We start from the raw sequence: 23,896 nt of genomic DNA, 5'->3' as shown, positions 1-23,896 counted from the left end.
AGGTACTTCGAATTCAGCTACGTTATTAACGTAGCTGAATTTGCGTACCTTAGTCCGAAGTGGGGACTTAGTGGGGACCAGGCCTTTGGCGTTAAAGATTCTCTTAAAATGTGGCATAAGCCAAACAATGGGAGGGTGGGGTGAGGTGGCAATAAGGCATTGATGGGCACTTGTTCAGAATGAGCAGCGTTACCTACGGTTTTACCACCATCAGCCCTGGCGTTGTTCCAAAACAGTGCCAGTAGACAGTTGGCTCAGGACCGAGTCTGTTCTTTCAGTGCAATCACTGTGCGAAGTGCTCTAGGATCCATTTGGAAGAAGTGAGTTGGAACAACACATTAATACTTGGCTCAGGAAAGCTGAACACTGCTTATCCTCTGGGGATGGGACCTCAGCTTCAAAGCACTTCGACTCTAACGATAGCAATCAAAAGAGCAGGTGTAAAGAAATGGATGTCCAGTTCCATTGCCAAAGGGCAGGAAGTACATAAGCTCCATCTGACCAGCATTTGCTTTGAAGGGTCCCTTCCTGAGAACACTGTCCTCGGTCCCCCCCAGCTCAGCACTAGAGACCTCAGCAAGAATATCCCAGCTGAAATCAACTATCAAGTGCAGTGTAAAGGGAGAGACGGTCTCAAAGATTGCTGGGATCCAAATCTGTGAGACTGTGTCAATCCATATCCGTATTTAAATTGGACCCAGAAATAACTGGAAACCAGTGCAGGCTACCTAGCACTGTGGAGTCTCAGACCTCACTAAATCGCCTAGTCCCAATGCCCCCCATTTTGTTCTGATTAAACAGTTCTTTTCTCTTTGTGAGGCATATTCAGTCTCGTAACGTACTGTTTGTCCCCGTCTACGACTTCACTCTAATTTTATAACAATGAATTTGACTCTTAACAAAGGCCCCTTAAATCTCGGAGTATGACAGGCATTAGGGCTCCTCATCTTCGGAATCTTTTGTCTGTTGTCTCCCTGTACTGACTTGTGTTGATGCGTTTGCATTTCAGTTTAGTTGTATTTTTCTAAAAAGTCTGAGTGGTGGAGTCAGCAGACGTAAGGCAGCTAACTTCTGTACCAAAGAAGCCTGTGTAAAGCTACCTTATCTCTCTCCACCAGTCCAGATAATGAAGATCTTCGCTAATGGTCCTAACGTACAACTCGGAGAGGAAATAACTTAATTAAATGCCAATTCCATCTTTTTTTAAAGAAGCTAATTACACAGATTTTTACTTTTCTAATCTATCTTCCAGATCATCCACACAGACAGCAATACAGTACTGGGTCAGAATGACACGGGGTTCAGCTGCGATGGATCCTCCAGCACTTTCCGGGTCATGTTTAAAGAGCCTGTTGAGATTTTACCCAACGTCAGCTATACAGCGTGTGCGACACTAAAGGTACTGTAACGGGGTTCTAGCTCCGGCATGTGGCTGGCAGGGAGAATTCATGGCTTTGCTGGTCTCGTGGGAAGTAACATTGATCCTGTTTTTAGACCTCCAGGGTCTCTTGCTGTTCATTGAAATTTTGCATTTATTGTTTAGCTCCTTAACCCCTGACGTGCCACTTGCATATTGGTAACATTCAGAGTTAGTTTTGTTTAGTAAATGTTTGCCAGGCTAGCTAATGGTGCTGGCTGCATTAGTGCTGAAATTGTGTCTTTCTGGCCAGTGTAGATAGTTTTGGTTTTGTGAATCTATTTATAGTTATGCCCTTTCTACGTGAAGGAAGCAGCATCGGTACATAGCTATCAAGAACTGATACGTAGTTAGATGGGTTAAACCATGCAACAATGGCCCTGTATAGACTAGAGTTCAAACATAGAAGCAGTTTTTGAAATAAGATCTAAGGTAGAATGAAGGCCCCATTCCTATGAAAGACTTCGTTAAAAATCTTCCTGTCGCTACTTTCACCCTTGGTCTTTCTATTCAGTTTGTAAACTCTTCAAGGCAGGACGCTCTTCCTACGTGTCTGCACAGCCCCTAGCCTAGTGGGGCTTCATGGTGGTGTTGGAATACAGTTGTATGCAAAGCCTTTATTGTCGTAGTGCTAGGAATACTTACGTGCAGCTAGTTTTCAATCTGAGAATCCTCTTTGCGTGCGCGTCCATACTGACAGAACACATGGGAAAGCCTCTAAAACTTGTCTCTGGTCTTAAACTAGAACAGTGCCCCAATTCCCTGTGGGAAGGTAGAAATGTAAATCTAGCCACGGGTTTCAGATGAGACCAATTAAGCGTGGCCATAATGGGTCAGTAGTTGGATGGGTGATGGAAAATCAGGTATTGCATGAAATGATTTAATAGTGTGGACATTTGACCAGTGTCTGAATACTGCTAGTGGGCAGCATGGCTCTTGGAGATGAGAATACCAGGGTCGGGAGCATTTGTCTTACAGCACTTGGAACTTTTTGCAAGACTTAGCCTATTAGCAGCCTAGTTCTGACCAAAATTCCATTAAATGGTTATATTTTGTCTACCTAATTCTGAGTTCTTTTCAACTGGACAGTGTTTTCTTCACTACAGGAAGCCTGTGGCAGAGGGGAGGTACAGGAAGAAGTGACAAGCCTTCACGTAGCGGGAGGGAATGGAAGATGTAGGAAGGGTTGAATATGGTTACAGGAAGGAGAGTGGAGTTGCTGGAAGGCAGGGAGAGAAAGGGGGTGGGGTTGGTAGCAAAGATGTAATGAATAAAATGAGTAACAGCAGCTGCCCAGTGAGGGCGAATTAGCGCTGGAGGTCTGTGCGTGGCCTTTTTTTTGAGCCTTCCCCTTTGAAAAGGAAAAACATCTTCAAAGCAAGTCAGCATAAAAACCTTGGACTGCAGAAAATAGCTGCTTGCTGTTGGTCTATTAAAATACTGGAGATTTAGTTGCTGAACGTCCTCTGTTCCTGAGCACTTCGCAGAGCTGTAGGGATGCTCGTCACCTAGCAAGATCAGACCCTGAGTTTGTAACCTAGCAATGTGACTGAGCTGATGTAAGCAGCCTGGTTGCGCTCTGGTCTGGCTGTATTCCCAATCTTACTAACTAGCCTGCCCCTGTTTTCTGTTACTAATGCAGGGTCCAGATTCTCACTATGGAACCAAAGGACTGCGCAAAGTGATCCATGAATCCCCAACAACAGGAGCCAAAACCTGCTTTACGTTCTGTTACGCGGCTGGGAATAACAACGGCACTTCTGTGGAGGATGGACAGATCCCAGAGATTATCTTCTATACATAGTGCAGCTGTTGGAATCAGCTGTGCTGGGTGAACATTTGTCCCTCTCTCCCATGCCCTTCGAAACGAAATCTCTGGCTGAGTTAGACCATGCCAGTGGGAGCCACGCTAGCCAAAGGTCTCAGTAAAATAATTGTAAAGCTCATGTTTTGCCTTGTGCTAGTGATGCTGCTGCTACCACCGCCACATACAGACTAACTGGTTTACTGGTGTCATTTGTAGGTTGCCTGTGGCTAGTGACTCTTCATTTTACTGATAACCCTGTCTACTTTCATGGTTTCTTTTATTGTAATGAATGTAGATGCTTTTACATCAGTTGGAAGCATGGAAACAAGTGGCTCTGATTGTGGTTAAATTCTCCTCTAGGTGACAATCCTGCAGAAAGAAAATTCATATTGAGGGTCATGTTGACTTTCTTCTTCCTGGGCCCTACTTGGGATTGGGAGGAGAGGGGTTGCCAGGCTGATTCCGCAGTACTGCCAAAATGGGGAGGTTTCTCTGAGAGGTTTCACGAGAACGTGCCTGCCATATTGCCAGGCTGTACATACCGTCGCTGTTTTGAGAAAATGAAGGAAACTGGTGTTCACGGAGGTTTTCCTATTTCAGCACTACATATTGTGGGAGACCTCAGAATGGACTCCCAGCTCCAGGACAGCACCTCTGCAGAGACCGACCGGCGTTTTTTGCTAATTTGAGACAATCCTTTAAGTTGGACAGTTAGTGCAACCCACCGAAGACCCCTTGTGGCTAGATGATCCTGTATGTAGGTGGAGAGGACCAGTAGATCAGCACTTGGCAGAGCACCTTTGCTACCTACATGCAGGCTGCCCTGCTCTGTCCTGGGGGTGCTTTTTGCAACTTGTTCTGTATCCTGTTTAAACAAATGGGGGAACTAAAAAATATCCCCTGAGCAGTGTTTAGCAGCAGGGAATCCATACTGGGAGCTGCCACACTAACTGAATCCCTTCAACTTCGAGGTAGCAGTTGACCTTGGTTGCTTCTACCTGACAATGTGCCTCACTTGGCTCCAGTGTAAAGTAGATTGCTGCTGTCTTCAGGCAAGTCGCACCATGACTCTACTGTCTTGTTTTCTTTGCATCACTGACCGTTTGTATTGGATCAGAGCTCTGCTGCCCTGATGCAAAAGAGGAAGGGGTTTGGTGTTCGTGTCACTTCTTTAATAATTGGCCGATGGAGCGGGATTTATGAAACAATAGAAAAAAACACTGAAGAGTTTCTGCTTGTCCACGTACATTTCTCTGGCCCCTCACAGCTAGAGCCTGTTCACTGGGTGTTTGGACAGAGTCTCAGAATGATGCTCTTACTGGAGACTTCCGGTTGACTTAAACAAAGCTTTAGCACCAGACTTCAATGGGGTGGTTTAATGGCAAAAAAGCTGCCCCCCCCTCACCCCCCCAAAATCTCTGTTCAAAACTGGTTGCCTTTCACCATAACCAGATGTGATTTCAGCTAAGCATGACCTGTTGCTTTGATGGGAAGTAGCTGTGACACTTGGTTTTGTAACTGCCTGAATGGTCCCACCCTCGCCCTGACTAGCAAAGACTAAAGGGATTTTTACTTCCCGGCAGTCTGTGGAGGAGGAAGGTATTTGAAATAAAGGCTACCTTTGTAAGCCGAGATGGCCAAACCATTCAGAGGTGTTTGTGTGGAATTAGTGCATGATGGTGTTGTCTTTGATAAGTTGGGATTCATTAAAAAGCTTCTCTCTCTCCCTCCCTCCACTGCAGGGCTCCCCTTGTTAAATTTGCGATAGCAGTCCCTGATCCAAGCATTACATGCTGGTCATCCTCTACTGGAGTGGATGATTTGATGCCTGTTACCAGTTGGGAAATAGTATCCCATTCTGACACCTCCTCCTCCCCCTCCCCCTGGGCTGCCAGAGAACCCGGGTCTAGGTTCTGTGGCTGTCTTAACTGTCCACCAACAAGATGGCAAAAATAAACTATCAGGAACCAACGTCACCTAGAAATAATCAGTGTAGATGTTAGATACTGTTGTCAGTGTGTTATGTTCTTTAGGAAGACATTGTGAGATGTATTTTGTAAGCCTGCTTCAGGGTGGGCAGTTTTTAAAATACGGCCAGTACGAAAAATGATGGGTCCACTACTCACGTGATTGAACCTGATTCTGTGCAATGCAACTATATTCTGAAATGGATGAACAGACTGGAGATGCTCCTTCCTCTAAGAGGGAAATTGCCTTCTGTTCGAATGTACATAGCTGACCTGCCTGCTTCTGCGCTCCCCTTTTTCACCTCCTCTTGTCAAAGGTTGTGGGAATGCCTGCATCAGGGTTGGGGCTTCCTTGCCCGTTTGTTACCTTCTGTGTAAACGCTTTGCTGTGAATATAGCACTCCCTGAGCACTGCTGTATATAAGTGGTAATAGCAGAAATTATTGGACCATGAAAATAGCAGGATACGCAAGTCATTTAGGCTCAAGATCTTGTAACATAGATGAGGTTGGGGTGTAAACCTGCCTGGTGGCTTTTCCCTTTCAAGGCTTCTGTTTTTAATACTGCTACTGTCAGACGCCCTCCCTCCAATCTTGCTTTCAAGCCACCGGGCAGGTCGCTTTGAGGGTCCTGCTGAAAAATGTTTTTAAAAGAAAACTTAAACGCTGGATGACATCTGAGCAATTTTTGTTCTTACAGCTTTGTGGTTTGAGGCAATTCTGGCTTTTGTAGATAGTATGAATGTAATTCATTGTGGAACATGCCCGTCTCCAAAAGTATGAAGTTTCTAGTGTATCATGTCACCTCAAACCGAGCTGGCAACGGCTAGACTCTAGTGCTATATTAATGAATGTATCAAATGCTCATTCAGTGTTCACACTCTGCTTTTTGCCAGCGTTGTGATTTGTAAATAGGAAATCAATAAAGACATTGAGGTTGTCTTTAATACAAAGTTTCATGATTGGAAGGGAGCAGATGGCAAAACAGCACCTGTCTTCAACCAGTGTGGGAAGAGGACTGAGGTATCTGATAGTGGCAGGATCCTTAATTTGTCTTCCCTGGGTGCTCTAAATTGCTGTAAAAGTTTGACCTTTTGAAGCAGTGTACAAGTATATCTTCCTTTGTTCCCCGGGAGATTCTCCCTCGTAGAGAAAAGTGTTCAGTGAAAGACAGAAGTTAATGCAGGGAGGTGGTGGTCTGCTGGTGCCTGTTTCTATTGAAGGCAGTTACATAAGTGGAACTCAAGGAATTACACCTGCTGCGAGGAGGTGCGAGAGCAGCAGCCCTGGTGACTGGAACACCGTAGCCTTTGCTTAAAGCCAGCGTATCCCCACCTCATGCATGGGCTAGAGCAGGGGGTTGCAAACACGTGGGCTGCATTCACGAGCCCCCCGCCCTCTCCCAGTGTTGACCAGAGCGGCTCTGGCCGGACGTGTACCGGGAGCAGGGCAGGCTCCCTGCCTGCCCTGCTCCGCTCCGGGAAGAGGCTGGAACGTGGGGAAGGGGGGGCAGAGGGGCTGTGTGTGGCTGTTGCTTCAGGCAGCGCCCCCAGCAGCTCCCAGTGGCCAGGAACGGGGAACCGCGGCCAATGGGAGCTGCTGGGGGCGCTGCCTGAAGCAACAGAAACACAGCCCCCCGTTCCAGCCTCTTGCAGGGGCAAGGCAGGCAGGGAGTCTGTCCTGCCCCCCCAAACCCTTCCTGCAGCCGAGCCCCCTGCCATACCCTGCACCCCAACCGCACCCCTCCTGCATCCCAACCCCTGCCATATGGGCCGGGCCAGATCCTGCTCCCCAAACAACTCCACCCCAACCCACTGCCCTGATCCCCTTGCTGTACCCCTGCACCCCCTGGGGGCAGGGAGGGGGCAGAGTTGGGGTGGGGCTTTCAGGGAAGGGGTTGGAATGGGGGCAAGGGCAGGGCCTCATGGAAGGGGTGGGTGTCAGTAATGCAGCCCTCAGGCCAATGTACTAGTCCTCCTGTGTCCCTCATGGTCATTTGAGACCCCTGGGCTAGAGCATGTATTCCTTATGCTATAGTAAAGCTCCCCCACAGTAGCGATGTAAAATGCCCTTGTTCCTGGGTAGCAGGGACGCTGTGAACCAGGTGCCTTATCAGCCTGTGGACTCCATCTTCTAGGCAAGCAACCAGCTCCGGTTCTGCTCTTTCACTCATTCCCAACCCCTGGGACTTTGCCATTGCTTCACATGGAGAATGAGGAGTTCTTGTCAAAGGACAACTCAGCACCAGGTGCTCACCCCACTCTCTTGAGGTCCCCCCCAACCACACTGGCTCCTAGCAGGATGTGCTCTCAACTCATACTTACCCCTTCAAGTTCCACGTTCTCTGCTCTGTCTGTCACGCAGGGGCCTGGCTGGCTCCAGCTCGATGCACAAAAACAGAGCTCGGGGTGGTTTGTTAAGCGCTGTCGCAAGTTGTTAATGGTGCCACAAGCCATCCCCTTCCCACAGCACCACCCCACAATAAATCCGGAGGGAAACGGGGGGGGGGTTGGATTTTTTTTATTTTTATTTTTTTTTTAAAAAAAAAGCCCCTAAATTCTATGGCTTCCAGGAAGCATCAGAGAAATGTAAATACCAGGTCTGTACACTTTTATTTAAAGCCATAACTAAATTCGCACTGGAACAGCCACCCTTCTGCTCTGGAGCAACACAAGTACGGACTCTCCCTAATGTGAGTAAGTCAGTCTCCTAGTGTCCTGCTGCCCCCTCCAGCTCAGGCAGCCCTAGCGCCCGCCCGCTCCCTCGGCCAGGAAGAGAGGCCGCAGACAGAGTTCAGCAAACGCCCTGGCCTCTTTCCCTTGTGTTTAGTTCCTTGTAAGCCTGCCGTAGGTTTGTCTGAAAAGACACATGGCAAACAGCAGTCCAAATACTCACCTGCACCCACTCACATACATACTTTTATTTTACACCTTCGGGGACTGGACGTACAGTTCCAGTGAAGATTTAAGGCGGTTTCACTTGCATTGTTTGGGAAACAAGGTCAAACATTGCACATAACTAAATACCCTACAAAGGGCCTGATTTGGTGGAATTCGTTGAGTTGTCAAGAACCAAGCGCTCTCTAGCAGCTGGCTGTGCGCTCCTTGCCTAGCTCGCCCACCCCCTTGGTTCTCTGGAGCCTGACAGAGGCACTGCTGTTGAAGTCAAACCGCAGACCAGAAGAATATGAGGCAGCGTCTGAGGCAGAGTCCCCAGGCTCTTTAAAGGGACACGACCTTCCAGCTTAGGGCGGATGCTAGGGAAGGAGGAGGCCACTTGAACTAGCTTCAGCCTGTTTTTAACCATTCAGGTCTGATTTAAATGAAAGGAATTTGGTTTGAAGAGTGACAAAGCTGCTGTATTCCAGCAGGAATGGGAGAGGCCTGGGCTAGGCTGCCCCTGCCTGTGGGCCCTAGCCACCGCCCCTGCAGCCCTCTCTTCCTACCCCCAGCAGCCCACCTGCTGCAGCAACAGGATGGAGGCCACAGTTGAGGAGTTGGCCCGGCTGGCCGGTGAATCATCACAGGGCCCCGTTCCATGGGCCTCTGTAGAAGGGTTAAGCAGGACGTACCTAGCCCAAGTGGCGTTTGAGGACCTCCCACACGCTCCCCCTTTGCGCCAGCAAAGCATGGCAGTGTTTATTTCAGACAAAGGCTTGGAGGGTCTCAGACACAAACTTCCTCCTCCTGCACAACCTCAGAGCAGCTTCCAGCTCCTCCAGTTCAAACATTACAAGTGTCATAATTACACGGAAAATAAAAAAAACCCACATGCTACTTCCCCGCCCGCCCTGTAAAAAAACAAACCACCAACCCCAAGTCAAATTGTGTTGTCGTGGTAAAGACGCACAACCAGACACACATTCTCAGTCGTTTTACACTGAATTAAGGTTGGCTGTTGTGCCCCTTGTGGTTGTGTCTGTGTGTGGGGGTGGGGGTGGGGTATAGTTTAAAAAAAAATCCACAACTAGGAACTGCCACATGTGATCAGCTATGGAGTAAGCACACGGGCCTCTGATTGTTGGATGAGCCGAGTGGGCCAAGCCTAGGGCTCCAGCCCGGTGATGGGACTGGGAAGCAGGCAGGTTTCAACCTTCATAAGGTCCCCTCCAGCCCTTCCCCCTCGGTATCCTCCAGAAAGGAGAGTCAGTGGACAGAGAGAACGGCCGAGCTAGGTCTATCCTCGTGAGGGCTGGTACTTCCCAGCAAGCTCCAACTCTGATTCACTCCACGCTGCCCCTTTCAGGGGGGACATAGAACCCCAAGGAGTTTTAACCATTCCTCCCCGGCTGGCCTCCCCTCCTCCCCCCAGGGAACATGCACACTGCTTCCTTACTGCACTGACTTGGTTTTGGTTCATTTAGAAGGCCCTTGGTCCTCCTGGGAGGTCCCTGCTGATCAGAATATCAGCTAGGGGGAGTTTCACGGGGCTGTGGGCCTGGACACCAGGAAAGTCTTTTTAAAAAAAAGAGTCCAGTTAAGCAACTTCACATAAAATGAGGACACTGAACTCTCATGCCAGGAGAATAAGCAGGACTCAGCTATCCCGTGCTCAATAAAAATGTCCTAGGCTGTCCTGGGCGCCAGGAAACAATCCCCACCCCACGGCTCATTGCAGGGACCATTAAGACATCCTTTTTCTACCTTCCTCTTCAACATCAAGTTTCCCTTTGGTCTTGGCCAGGTGCCCCCAAGGTAGGTTGCCCATTTCAAATGGCCAAGGGCGTGGCTTCAGGGTTCCGATAAGCTCCCAACCATTCCTGAGACCCTAAATTCAGCTCCCCTCCCCTCCCCCCCACCTGCTTTCCCCAGTTTAGTAATTAACTGTTAATTTCAAGACCAAACATCGCTTGTATTGCTAGCAAAAGTGCATCGTAAAACGAAAGTGTCAACGAGTCCCTCCTCCACGCGTCACCGTACCAGAGACTCGGCTAACATAGCGACTGATCGCCCCCACAAGGAAAGAATTTTAACCAAATGGGGGAGGGGGGAGCTCACAGGGAAAACACAATCTTTAAAAGAAAAGCAGAATTTCGTAACACTAAAAAGAGGAAGGTCAAAGACTGACAACTCAGCACTCTGCACGGAGACTTAAATTAACTTCGGAGATAAAGAAGCGACAGGGAAAAAAAAATTCTCCATAGCCCACCGCTCTTGAAATTATCTTCGGCTTCTTCTACGCCAGCAACGTTTTTCGAGTCTGTAGAGTTGATCCCCGTTTTCAAACTAGTTAATAGAATCAAAAGAAATTCACGTTGTGGGTTTGGTTGGTTGGTTTCCTTTTTTAAATAGCTTAATGCTCTCTGTGGACTGCACGACAGACGGGCGTGGGAACGTCGGCAAAGTCTGACTTGGTTTGAGTAAACGATCACTGGGTGGATGTGGTGGTAGTGGAGGAAAAGTAAAGCAGTTTGGGAACTTCCCTCCCCCCCTCCCCATCCACACACGTGGTGTGGGGCGGTGAAGTCATGACGGCTCTTCCCCCACCCCCATCAAAATCAGAGGGCAGGAAGGCCTTGCAGATCTGATCAGGAATCTAGACCCATCCGTAGCCAGAGTTGGAGGCGATACGGCACAAACTGATCCGTGATGTCCCTGGCAGATCACTTGTGGCGCTGGATGGTTTTTCTCTTCCTCCTCTTGAAGAAACAGCAGCACCTGCGGAGAAAGGCAGACAGGCTGTCATGCCCCCAGACCTGCACTTGGCCTCTTGAAGGCCAACCGCAGGTTCCTCCTGATTCCAGAAGGGATTGGACATTTCAAGGGGGAATGAGACTATCTGGAATCATCGCAGTTCATGATAACAGATGGGTTTTTTGGGGGTGGGGAGGGTGTGTTCTTGAACCTCCTGCCTCGGGGCTTAAGCCGATCTCTATTAGCGACCAGGAGGTGACCTGTGTGGGGGGCAGATTCTCCCACATCTGCTGCTGGGGGATTCTTACACCTTCCCTCCAAAACAGCTGGTGCCGGCCACTATCAGAGAGGGGCTATTGGACGAGATGGACAATGAGTCTGAACCCATCTGGCAAGCCCCCCAGACCAGCAAGAAGTGGGTTTGGGTCCCATCTCTCTTTCGTTCCCTGGTCAACGAAAAGCCCAGACCTCAAGACGCTGGGGGTGGGCACGGTATGTTTCACAGGAGTTAGGGGGCACTAATGAGATCACCACCCTTAGGAAACTGACAAGCGCTCTGGCAGATGAAGATGGAATGCTGGTCAGCGCGTGAGCCAACGATCCCGCCCGTGGCTGCAGCGTCCAGGCTGGGATTTAGGGGAGAACCTGTGTGGCAGCAAAGGCTGCGTTCCTAGGACCTAGAACCCCAGGGTCTGTCTCTGGCCAGCACCCTCAGTACAGCATCCCCTGCAGTTCCAAAATAGACCAGTCCTGGCTCTTGGGAGACCTGTGGTGACATTCGGGAGAGCAGGCTGGGAGCTAGAGAGAACAGCCTCGGTACGGAATCCCCTGTAGAGTCATTAGAACTCCGTCCCCTCTATTCTCCACACAGGGGAGAAGGATACCAGCGCTGCAGCCAAAGACAGCAGCAAATAAACCCCAACAACCCATCCAGCACGACCACTGCAGCAGCTGCCAATCCCGCCCAAAACAAATAAAGCAAACCAAATGCGCAGTCAGGTGCTTACTTTGTATCATCCGCTACCTCCACCTCGGCGGGCGCCGTGATCGGGGCATTCGAATGTCCCGCGGTTGGGTCGTCCGTGTTCAGTTCTCCGTTGGTGGAACTCATCACCTGGGAGGAAAAGTTGGACAGTCAGAGACTGGATGTGTTCAAGCAATACAGAGGCTGTTCATTGGCCCTGTTCCATCGGACACTGAATCCCTGCCCAGAGTAGGGAAACGGGTACACACCGACAGTGCCCGATCCTGCCTTCCCCACAGGACGCGTTCTATAGCACAGGGGGCAGGTCGAAGCAGCAGCCCCTTAGAGAAACTGCCACAATGTAAGAGAGCCAAGTTTCCTTCCAAGTACCCGGCCTGGGAGGCGACCTACAGGTACCAGCGGTCGGGGGAGGGAAATGCCAGTACCCGGGACTGCTTTGCCTGGAGTGGCAGCATTGCTGACTCATACCTGCCCCGGGGCAAGTTGGCAACGAGTGCCATAGGCACTAGACTAGCTAGAGCCTCCCAGCCATTGGGCGAGCTCGCATCGCTTGCGGAGAGTACCGCCCTCCTGTCTCCTCGCAGCAGAGGAAGGGTTTTCCAGAAGGCTATTCGGCAGGGGTTGCCACACAACACGCCTGGAAAGGGCCCAGATTTCATTTCTGTAGCAAGTTTTCAAACCCGGCTCTTCCTGTGCGATCAGATCAAAACTCAGCGAGCCTCAGAAACCGCCTGCCAATGGCAAGCCAGGCAGCGCTTCGCTCCATGGCCATTCGCATCCCAGAGAACGACTAGACCAGTGGAGCAGCAGTGCACAAAGGTGGGGAGTGAGGGGTTCTGTTCTGCTCCCAGCACCTGTTTTGTTACTTAGCAGTAAAAACAAGCCGGGGCAGGCAAAGCCCCTGGGGCTGCCCTGAGGTTTTAGCTATTCACATGCCCTGGATTCCCACTAACTTCCACTGGCCCAGACACGTTGTCCTGCCTTGGACCCACATGCTGTGGATTGACTCTCCCTAGCTCTGTATCCTTTGCTCACGCGCCGTTCGTTACTATCCTCAGTGCCGGCTCTTCCCTGTGCAGCAGCTAACGCCGGAGCAGATGGAACAGAGAAGCGCCCCCAATGGCTGCGACACACCAGGGCCAAACCCCTCGCACGCCAGCAGGTCCTGTGACCACACCGCTACAGAAATGAAACCAGCAGCTGCTGTTCTTGCTACCATCGCCAACGGAGCCAACGTCCCTGGATAGGGATCGCGTCCGATTTCACCGCCGGTGCTCCTAGGGGACGGCAACAGGAGGGGCCAGGCCAGCATTGCAGCAGCTGAGCAACGCTGATCCCCTCACCGCCTCTTCACACGGCCCTCCAGGCAAGGCCAGGCCACCTGGCTGATGTCCAGGCCTAGTACTTGAACTCTGGCTGTCCCCACCCCTTCCCTGGGCAGGCCGAACCAGCCTCGCCCAGCAGTGGGGGAAGCGGCACCACGCAAGTTCACGCCCAGCCGCAGTGACACAGGCTGTGCCTTCACTGCAGCGCAGTTCAGTCGGGTCAGCATTGCTGGAGGGAGAGCGGCACAAAGCGACTGTCACCGCAGCCATGGGGTGGTGCCCCCCCGCCGCAACGTTGCACCAGCTCAAGTGGCAGCCTGCACACACCCCCCGGGGGCCAGCCCACTGGTGTTAAAAGCACCCCCACATTGGAGCTCTAACTCGAGTTAACTGCAGTGAAGACAAGCCCCGAGACGAGAGAGCACAGGAAGCAGAGTTGTGCGGCGAGAACGGCGGGGGATGGTCTGGGTGTCCCTTGCCCACTCCTGAAGGCCGGTGGTGGGAGCAGGGAGAACACAGAGGACTCGGGAGAGTTGGGTGAGCTTTGCGCCAGGAGCCCCGTGGCGGGGGACCAAATCAAGTGAGGACAGACAGACAAGCCCAGGGACTAGTGAGGAACCAGGACGTTTGTGGGAAGAGTTACATGGAACGAGGGTGAAATCCACAGAGACCCAGCACACAGTCCAGGGCCCAGCTAAGCCTCTGGATTTCTCCGTCACCATGAGAGACACAAAGCAGAGTTGCCCCAGTTTGTGGTAGGGGGATTCTTGACCCTAGCGGAGATGTGCTTCAACACACCTCCAGGACAGTTGGCAAGGGGCTGGGGTCACAGAGAGCGGGAAGACTACGGGGCAGGATTAAGCATGGCCTGCAGATCTGAGAGCTGACATGGTTTCAAGCTCGACTGATGCTGGAAGTGGAAGAGGGGATGCGGAGGAGCGGAGGGTTGTACCCAAGCACCAGAAAGGGAAGGAGAACCAGGGACGGGCTTACGGGACGAAGCCAGGGATTCCACGTCCACGGACAGAAACAAAAGGCTGCAAAGCCCCGATCCTGGGGATAAGCACAAATTGCGCCCAAAGGATGCTGCTGCAGCCGGAGTTTTGTGGGCCAGGCCCCTTCCCCGGTGGCCCGTCCCCCTTTGGAAATGCCCCCTCCACTCCCACGCAGCACACTGCATGTACCTGCACAGAACCCCCAAGCCTGCTGGTCGCTAGGTGAGTTCCTAGAGGTTCCTCGGCAGGCTGCTGACTAGCCTGAGGATCACCCAACTCGTTCCCCTCGGGCGACTGCTAGTGACCGGCAGGACAGGAAACAAAACAGAAGAAGAAGAAGGATGGAGACGAGGGGGTGGGAACGGTGGGGGAGAGGAGTCAAGAAAATAAGACATGCAAAAGCAAAAATATAAACAGAGCAGCACTAGCGTGTTAAGGCAAATAAACCAGTGTGGTCCCTAGTGAAATCCCAGCAGACTGGAATGGGCTGGGACTCAGAGCCATTTGACTGGCTGCGGGTTTGCTGTCTGGGTTCACGCTTTACTCACCCCTTCACTTGTGCACATGTGCGCATGTACACCTCCCTCCCCCGCCCCCCCACCATAACACAAAGATCTCGCGGGGTCTCTGGTGCACTAGTCCAGACAGATCAGGCATTTGGTCTGCTGCCCTTTGCTTTGGCCAATGCTGAGACATGCTGCTGGCTTTTGGAAAACGCTGGCGACGGAAGCAGTTTCGCCATGCGGAGCAGTGCCTCTTGGAGGGGACAAGCCGTGTTTTAAACGGAGGTGGGGGAACTGATGCTGCCGGATATGTGATTTTGCAGAATGAAGGTTGACAGAAATTAAAGCTACGGGTCTATCTTCCCATCCCTGCAGTGTTTAAAGCCAGAGGATGCAGGAAAGATCGGGGCTTGGAGTAAACTAGGTGATCACTAGGAATCGAGATACAGCGAAGAACTGGCACCTCCTGTGTATCAGATCCTCTGGGATTGCACTGGACCTCTCGTTCTGTGAAGAGCCTGGTATAGCTACCGCACTGCGGATAACCTTCCACTGGGGATGTTACCAGTCTCCCTTCTTCCCACCGCTGCTGACGGCCCGTCAGAGAGAGAGAGAGAGAGAGAGAGAGAGAAGATCCCATGGGTAACTGAGACTAGGGGATGAATCAGGAGTCCTGGAGAATTTTTCCTCTCCATAAAAGCAGTGGGACTGCTGGGTCGGCCTGTGCTGCCCGCACCCAGCTGGTTCTGATGTCTGCACCAGGTCCAAAAGCCGAACCCAGCTCCATTTGGCCGAGGTCGTGGTGACCGGAGGTCCCAGCCCTGTTTCAAGAGGATTTCTTTGGTAAGTTAAGGCAAAGGGAACCCAGTTCTCTCCAGCTGCTGGCGGAGGAGGCTGAGCCTTGACAAAGGCTGGGTGTGAAACCCGCTGGTCCCTACATACTTGGGGACGAGCAGTTTTTAAACTAAGTCCTGATCGTGCAGCATCGCCTGGAATCAACCCCCTTTGTCAGGGCACTCACGGGCAAGAGAACAAGTCACAAGAGAGCGCCGATTATTCGGAGCTCAGTCCGGTCACTCCAATGTCCTCCCCACTCCATGGGTTTCCTTGGCTGTCCCATCTTCTGGGAGCATCACAGCAGGAGACCAGTTACCTGGGACTCTGCCCGGCTTTCCTAGAGGCTAAGCCAGGCAAAGTTCTCCCTCCCCCCGCCCCGCAGAGCCAGCACTGGCACCCTCTCCACCTGGCCATTCCTCACTGGCCCCTGGGAAGAGCCACCTCGGCAAAGTGCCTTCCTGGTCCCTAGGGCGAGGCTGCCACGTGCTGTTCTCCTGCCAGCAACAAAGTTGTGCTCCACCGAACGGATTCCAGCTCAGCCCGGCAGCGCCTCCCAGACCTGAGCTGTCTTCACCCATGTCTCTATGCCCCCCCCCCGAGCAAGAGAGAGAGACCGAGTCTCCTCCACATAGCGTCAAGTATCAGAGGGGTAGCCGTGTTAGTCTGAATCTGTAAAAAGCAACAGAGGGTCCTGGGGCACCTTTAAGACTAACAGACGTATTGGGAGCATAAGCTTTCGTGGGTAAGAACCTCACTTCTTCAGATGCAAGAAGAAGTGCATCTGAAGAAGTGAGGTTCTTACCCACGAAAGCTTATGCTCCCAATACGTCTGTTAGTCTTAAAGGTGCCACAGGACCCTCTGTTGCTCTCCACATAGTGGTGACTGCGGAGATCGCATCACCTGCAGCTCTCCCCACGGGGCAGTATGGAGAGACTCAAATCAGCAGGCTGGCCCAGCTCCTCAGAAGGGCTGGTTTACTCAGCTGAGCACTCCCACGGTCCCCTTCATGGTCCCCGAGGTGGGGCGACAGAATCAAGCTGAACAGCTGATTCCAGCGTGGCAGGCAGCACCAGCAATCCCGCCACAGCCCATTCCCTTCGCCCACCACATGGGGTTCTAGGACCAGCTCAGGGCCTCTGGACTCACCAGCAGGGCCTTTCCACCGTCGCCCCAAGGCCTGGACATGTGCCGGGGCAGAGATGTCATGGGAGCCTGTCCTGGAAGCCACAGCTGAAGGCCCGTCACCAGTGAGCCGGTCTCACCCATGGGCTGGGTTCTACAGTCAGTGCTGAGCCCAAGAAGGACGAAGTCCTGACTGATCCGCAGCCCGGGCTCCATGACGCACATGGTCCCACCCTGCCGTCCAAGCCCCATGGTGCGTGCCTTGACAGCAGGTCAGCCATGTTCCAACTGCACTGGGGCCTCCAACCCCCCGTCCTCCCAAAGCATCCAGGCCTCCCATGAGCCAACCCAGCGCTGAGAGCACTGGCCCAGCCTTTCCCACCCAACCTCAATGGTCCCGCCCTGCAATCAATGCTGGAACAGGGGTGCAGAGGCAAGAGACCCTACAGACTTGCACTTCCCATGGGCCTATGCCCCACCTCTGAGAAATCCCACATCCCTCCTCAGGGCTTTCCATTTCCCCCGCACCTCCACACCAGCTACCTTCCTTCTGGCTACGGAGAAAGGGACCAGCCAGCTGATCGGCCAGAGGAGATGCCTGCCTGCACTCAGCCTCCCGGGCCCCACGGGAATGGCTAATGGTGTCTGGACCTCTCCTCCCCACAGCTTCCATTATGAATCGGTTGGTTCTGCCTGTGCTCGGACAGGTTCGCTCCGCCCCACCATGGCCAAGCTGCCCTGTCGCTGGGACCTGGCCCAGCCAGCGTGGCTGGGGGCGGGCAGGCGGCTCACCTGGTGTTTGGCGTGTGGCTGTGCTTTGTCTCTGTTCGGAGGCTGCACCTGGACGTCGCTGTGGATTGTGCCGATTGGAGTTGGCTGTAATCAAGACAGCAGGAGGAAAATCATCAAGAAAGGCCCAGTAATCTCCGTGCAGGCCGTGTGCGCCTTGGGCTTTCACTACCATCCGGTGGGGAGAGGGCCCGGGAGCTGGGGGAGGGCGGGATTGTGGCTTATGTTAGGAGGGGAGAGATCTCACTCCTGGGGGCTGGAATAGGGCTGGCTTGGGCCGGCCCCACTAGAATGAAAATGAAGCCTGGGGTCCGAGTGGCTGAGCCGACGTGTGTGTTCTGGGTGGGGGCAGACAAGGCACTGAACCGTGGAAAGGGACTAATGGGAGGATGGGGGGAGCAAACCTCTCAGAAGCCAGAGGGGAACTAAGCAGCTGTAAACTCACACAGCCAAGCTCTGCCTGCTGCTCCCGTGTACTTCGAGCCAGAGGCAGCCATCCAGCCCCTCCCCACAGGGGCGCCCCCCCCTCCATTCAGCGGCACTTACTAGCGGCTTCCCGGCCCAGTCGTACTCGTAGTCGAAGACATAGCCACTCCGGTCGAACAGGTCCGTGAAGAGCTTGCGCAGGTAGTCGTAATCCGGCTTCTCGAAGAAATCCAGCCGCCGCACGTAGCGCAGGTAGGTCGCCATCTCCTCTGCAGAGGCACAGCGGACTCAGTGCGGCGTGCGAGCCATGGCCAGGAGCACCCGGCCCGGGGGAGGCACCACAGTGAGGGGAACAGGGGCAGCAGGGAAGTACCCTCCAGCCTCTGTGGGTCTCAGACCGAACGGAGGCGGCTGTAGGGAACAGCCACGGGGAGAGATCCTACCCTGCTCCAGCCCCCCGGTCCACTGCAGACAGAGGCAGGGGGAGAAGTCCAGCAAGCCCAGCTATAGGAGGTGGGGCAGGAAGGGGCGAGGCTGCAGTGAATGGTGCTGCAGGGGACCGAGCTGTGCAGTAACCCATAGGTGGCAGTGTAGGTTAGTAGATAGTGCACCAGACTGGGATTCAGGAGACCTGGGTGCTAATCCCAGCTCTGCCACTGACCTGCTGGGTGTTCCTGGGCAAGTCATGTCCCCTTCCGTGCCTCAGTTTCCCCTTCCAGATTCTGGATGTCAGGTCTATTGAATGCGGGCGCGAGCGCGGGCCCCTCCCGGCTCGAGCAGCGCCCTTACCTGGGAAGTTTTCACACAGGACTTCGACGGGGGTGGCTCTTTTGGTGTCTCCGATCTTCTGATACCGCTCCTTCAGCGTGTCAGCCTGGAATGGGGAGCACGGGTGAGAGCTCGGCAGGGCACCGTGGACAAGCGCCACGCACGCCCGGATGGCTGGCAGGAGCACACTGGCCAAAGCCCTAAGCCAGGGTTTAGGAGCTGACCTTGGGCTCCCCCTCCCCCTCATCCTGGCAACTCTAGTACCATCCCAGCTATCCCGCTGGGCCATCGCAGGTTTCAGGAGGAGCAGGGAGACTGGGCAGCAGGATAGCCATGCCCAGAGCAGCAGGGAGACCAGCAGAGAGAGGGTGCACATTCCACTCTCCTGACTACCGTATGGCACGAGGAGGGAGAGCCTGGCTGGCGGCAATCAGGGACTGACACAGCCGAGCTCCCAGAGACACAGCTGTGCAGACCTCGCTGGGCACAGCCAGGGATACAGCATAGGTGTGAGAGTGAGGAGGGGAACAGCGACGATTGGCTTGTTACCAGGGCCTCTTGGTCTACCAGGGGGGTTTGGTTTCCAAACAGTCTGACAGTGGTCAGGGCGGGATTCGTCAGAGAAATGTTAACTAAACGCCCATAACAATCCATGCGGCGATACAGCCGCCTGTCCGGGAGCTATCGGCACAGCACAGCCTCCGCTCCCCGCTGTGGGCAAGACAATACTACAGCAGCCACCTGGCACCCAGGGAAAGTGGGGACAGAGAGAGCAAGGGGCTGGTCCAAGGCCACAGAGAAACAGCGACAGTGAAGGAAACCCCCACCCCTCGGCCAGCGGGTCTCAGCCTCCGTCCCGCCCCTGGCAGAGTAGCTGCCCTAAGGACTTGGACTTCGTTAGGACGCTGGCCAATGCCAAGCACATCGGAGCCTCCCCCACGCCACGTTCCCTCCCAGGAGCCCCCCACGCCTCCAGCAGGAATTTCCACACGGAAGGAAATTTAAAATACGAACGATGATTTATTGCAGATTGAAGGAGCCCAGGAGCTGGGGCTGGTACCGGCTGAGTGAACTCAGCACTAAGCTGCTTGGTGACTGACGGATGGACCGAGTCTGGGAAACCCTCGGGTTCCGATCCTGCAAACACCCGCGTGAGGAGCCCGCTGGCTCCACTGGCATCGCTCATGTGTGAAAGCGTTGGCAGGATCAGGGCCCAGCTGTCAGTGAGGGGAGCCCACCGGGGGGAGAGGTGTAGATGGCCCCTCTCCGGACAGTTCTATCAAGAGCTTTTTTTGGTCTGGGCCCATTTCTGAGGGTAGGAGAAAAAGACGGCTACTTACCTCTCGTAACTGTTGTTCTTAGAGATGGGTTGTTCACGTCCATTCCAATTAGGTGTGCGCGTGCCGTGTGCACGGACGTCGGAAACTTTTCCCTTAGCAGCTCCCGTTGGGACGGCAGGGGAGCCCCCTGGAGTGGCACCCTCATGGCAGTGTATAGATTACCCTGCCGGCCCGACCCCACTTTGGTTCCTTCTTGCTGTTGACTCCAACAGAGGGGAAGGGGGTGGGTGGGTATTGTAATGGACGCGAACACCACATCTCGAAGAACAGTTACAAGAGGCAAGTGACCATCTTTTCTTCTTCGAGTGATTGTTCACGTCCATGCCAATGAGGTGACTTCCAAGCTGACCATTGCAGGAGGGTAGGAGTCATGGAACGACCGATTGAAGAACAGCTCTGCCGACGGGCGCATCGTCTCTGGCCTGTTGGTTAACAACATAGTGGGCTGTAAACATGTGCACTGAAGACTAGGTGGCTGCTTTACAGATCTCCTGGATAGGGACCTGAGTCAGAAAGGCTGTCGAAGATGCCTGTGCTCTGGGTTGAATGGGCCGTAATCGCTGGGGCTGGGACCTTCGCTCATAGCACGTGCGAATGCAGTCTGTGATCCAGGACGATATATGTTGCGCAGAAACAGGAAGGCCTTTCATTCTGTCAGCTATGGTGACGAACAATTGGGTCGACTTGTGGAAAGGTTTCACGCACTCTATGTAGAATGCCAAGGCTCTCCGGACATCCAGTGCGTGTAGGCTGTGGTGTCTCGGACTCGTGTGGGGTTTTGGAAAGAACACTGGTAAACAAATGTCCTGACCCATGTGGAATTGGGAGACCACCTTGGGGAGAAATTTAGGGTGTGGTCTAAGCTGCACCTTGTCCTTACGAAACACCATGTAAGGTGGTTCGGAGGTGAGGGCTCTCAGCTCGGACACCCTCCTTGCCGATGTAATGGCTACCAGGAACGCCACCTTCCAAGAAAGGTAGAGGAGGGAACAGGTGGCCAGGGGCTCAAATAGTGGGCTGAGTTTGGAGAGGACCAGGTTCAGGTTCCAGGTTGGGACTGGCGGATGAGAATACAGGAACACCCTCTCCAGCCCTTTGAGGAATTGCCCCATGATGGGATTAGAAAACACCAAGCACCCAGACTCCCCTGGATGGAAAGCTGAAATGGCCGCCAGGTGTACTCTGATGGAGTAAACGGATAGCCCCTGATGCTTAAGGTGTAGGAGGCAGTCTAAAATAACTGGGATAGGAACCTGGAGCGGTTGAAGGCGCTTGGGTTCACACCAACAGGAAAACCTTTTCCATTTTGCCAGGTAGGTAGTCCTAGTGGAAAGTTTCCTAATGCCGAGGAGAATTTGTCTCACCGACAGAGCACTGGCTCTCCATGGGATTTAGCCATGGAGTTTCCACGCCATGAGATGTAGAGATTGCAGGTTCGGGGGAAGGAGGCTCCCGTGGTCCTGCGTAATCAGATCCGGGTAGAGGGGCAGGGCAATCGGGGCGTCTACGGACAGCTCTAGGAGGGTTAAGTACCAATGCTGTTGGGGCAAGATGGGGCGATCATGATTACCGTCGCCTTCTCTCTGAGAATTCTGAGGAGGACCCGGTGGACAAGCGGGATAGGAGGGAAGGCATACTTCAGACCCTCGCCCCATGGTATTAAGAATGCATTGGCAATGGCACCCAGACTGTGGTTTTGGAATGAGCAGAACTGAGGGCACTGTCTGTTGCTCTTGGTGGCGAAGAGGTCTACGTGGGGATAACCCCACTTTTGGAAGACAGACTGTAGGATGGCCGATCTGATTGACCACTCGTGCTGAGGCAATCCGCCAGCTCGTTCCGTACTCCTGGAAGGTAGGATGCTTCGAGCTGAATGGATCGGGCTATACAGAAGTCCCAGAGAAGAAGAGCCTCGCGGCAGAGAGGCGAGGAGCGGGCTCCGCCTTGTTTGTTTACATAGCACATGGCGGTGTTGTTGTCTGTCAGGACTGTCACACTGTGACCTTGCAAAGTGGCGTGAAAGGTTTGGCAGGCCAGACGAACTGCTCTGAGCTCCTTCAGGTTGATATGGAGAGGTATCTCGTCCTTCAACCACAAGCCTTGTGTCCTCAGATCCCCTAAGTGTGAGCCCCAGCCCAGATCTGATGCGTCTGTTACTAACGTTAGAGAAGGTTGGGGCTTGGCGAAGGGGACCCCTGCACAGACCACTGGTCGGTTCAGCCACCAGCACAGGGATTCTAGATCCTGTCCAGGGACCATCACCACAAGATCCAAGGGGGTCTCTGTACAGACGGTAAGACAGTGCGAGCCACGCTTGCATGGGTCTGAGTCTCAGTCGGGCATGCTTGACCATGTACTGCATGCTGCCATATGCCCTATTAGCTGCAGGCAACACCTGACTGTCATGGTGGGATACTGAAGCAATGATTTGACAATCTGCTCTATGGCTTGGAACCTGGGCTCTGGAAGGCTCACTTTAGCCAGTACCAAGTCCAGGACTGCCCCTATGAACTCTATCCTTTGGGTAGATAAGAGAGAAGATTTGGGTACATTGAGGAGCAGCCCCAGTCTGTGAAACGTGTCCATGACCATCGTCACGTGGGACTGGACCTCGTCTGTGGAACGACGTGTGAGTAGCCAGTCATCGAGGTAGGGGTACACTCGGACTTGCCTTTTCCGCAGAAAGGCTGCCACCACTGCCATGAATTTTGTGAACACTCAGGGGGCTGTGGACAGGCCGATTGGGAGAACCGTGATCTGGGAGTGATATTGATTTACGACAAACCGGAGGAAGCGTCGGTGCGCCGGATGAATGGCAATATGGAAGTACGCATCTTTCACGTCGAGGGCAGCGTACCAATCCCCCGGATTCAAAGAAGGAATTATAGTGCTTAGGGAGACCATGCGGAACCGGAGTTTGACCATAAATGTGTTGATTCCGAAGACCCCACTTTGCCTTGGGGATAAGAAAGCAACAGGCGTAAAACCCCTTTCCCCTTAGCTCCTGTGGAACCTCCTCCACCGCACCTATCTTGAGAAGCGAACGAACCTCCTGCATGAGGAGTTGCTCGTGAGAGGGGTCCCTGAAGAGGGACGGGAAGGTGGGTGGGAGGGAGGGAAGGAGGAGAACTGGAGAGAGTATCCCACCTGTACCATGTTCTATGGGCCATGCATGGTATAAGTGGGATAGCTGATTTAAAAACCGTGGGGATGGATCCGTGAACTGGGTTGGTACACTGTCCATGGTCGTGCCTTCAAAACCCTTGCTTGTTTCCAGGCTGGGGTTTATTCTGGCTTTGGTTAGGCACATTGTTCTGTCTATGCCTGTTATTTCTGCCCCGCCTGCGATACGGCTCCTGCCTGAGGGACCGGAGTTGGCCTCGGAGCCGGAGGATGCCGACAGAGAGGACCAGGGCAGTGCCGAACGTTGAGTGGCCGCTGGGTGCTGGGGAGCGGTGCCTGGCTGGCCAGGACCACGAATGGTACCAGGAGTCTGGGGACGGGAACCGGTGTCTTGCACTCTGGGCGACCGATGGCGTCATGGACCGGCGTGCAGTCACCGTGGGCGCTGCTGGCAGGTTCGCCTCCGGTGCCATAACCTCACGCTGGGTCGTGGGTGCCGGGGAATAGCAGGACGTCGAGCTCGAACGGGAGCGGTGTTGAGACAGTGACCTCAAGCGACACCATTGCCGGCTTCCCTCTGGACAGCACCCTTTTGGGGGGTGCCAGAGGTTTCTCCCTGCATAGGAGGGGGTTTGGCGCTGACAACTCAATGAGGTCTTTCGCTGCCTCGAAAGTGTCGGGCGTGGAGGGGTGTTCGAGGACCCTCCTCCAGACATTCGTCAGCACTGAATCCGCTGGGTACTGTGGCGCCGGAGTCCATGGTGCCAGTTCTTGGCTTGGGCCCGCAATCTGTCTTTGCGTGCCGGGAGCTTCTTTGAGCGGCTTAGTAGCTCTTTGGGGGGAGCGCCCTCTTTCCCCT

General features: G+C 53.5%; 2 protein-coding genes across 7 annotated transcripts in view; one reads left to right on the top strand and one right to left on the bottom strand.

The window, feature by feature from the left end:
• Positions 1 to 6,130, top strand: part of BTBD2 (BTB domain containing 2) — a 38,641-nt gene extending 32,511 nt beyond the window's left edge. For both annotated transcript variants that reach the window (XM_054013368.1, XM_054013367.1), the window contains 2 exons: positions 1,253 to 1,399; positions 3,060 to 6,130. In XM_054013368.1, the coding sequence (XP_053869343.1) occupies positions 1,253 to 1,399; positions 3,060 to 3,221 (309 nt within the window). In that variant the 3' untranslated portion in view covers positions 3,222 to 6,130. The remainder of the gene's footprint in view (positions 1 to 1,252; positions 1,400 to 3,059) is intronic.
• A 1,569-nt stretch (positions 6,131 to 7,699) lies between these two features.
• Positions 7,700 to 23,896, bottom strand: part of CSNK1G2 (casein kinase 1 gamma 2) — a 93,346-nt gene continuing 77,149 nt past the window's right edge. The window contains exons 8-14 of one of the 5 annotated variants that reach the window (XM_054013488.1): positions 18,596 to 18,680; positions 17,927 to 18,075; positions 17,384 to 17,467; positions 15,095 to 15,217; positions 14,318 to 14,425; positions 11,831 to 11,937; positions 7,700 to 10,847 (exon numbers count right to left, since the gene is read on the bottom strand). In XM_054013488.1, the coding sequence (XP_053869463.1) occupies positions 10,793 to 10,847; positions 11,831 to 11,937; positions 14,318 to 14,425; positions 15,095 to 15,217; positions 17,384 to 17,467; positions 17,927 to 18,075; positions 18,596 to 18,680 (711 nt within the window). In that variant the 3' untranslated portion in view covers positions 7,700 to 10,792. Of the gene's footprint in view, positions 10,848 to 11,830; positions 11,938 to 14,317; positions 14,426 to 14,446; positions 15,218 to 17,383; positions 17,468 to 17,926; positions 18,076 to 18,595; positions 18,681 to 23,896 lie in introns of those variants that run through there. The other 4 variants (XM_054013489.1, XM_054013490.1, XM_054013492.1 and 1 more) reach the window with 4 other exon arrangements.

This window comes from Malaclemys terrapin, chromosome 24 (genome assembly GCF_027887155.1).
Source record: "Malaclemys terrapin pileata isolate rMalTer1 chromosome 24, rMalTer1.hap1, whole genome shotgun sequence".
Lineage (NCBI taxonomy): Eukaryota > Metazoa > Chordata > Testudines > Emydidae > Malaclemys > Malaclemys terrapin.
The sequence above is the reverse complement of the archived record's forward strand: the minus strand, read 5'-3'. Positions and strand labels throughout refer to the sequence as shown.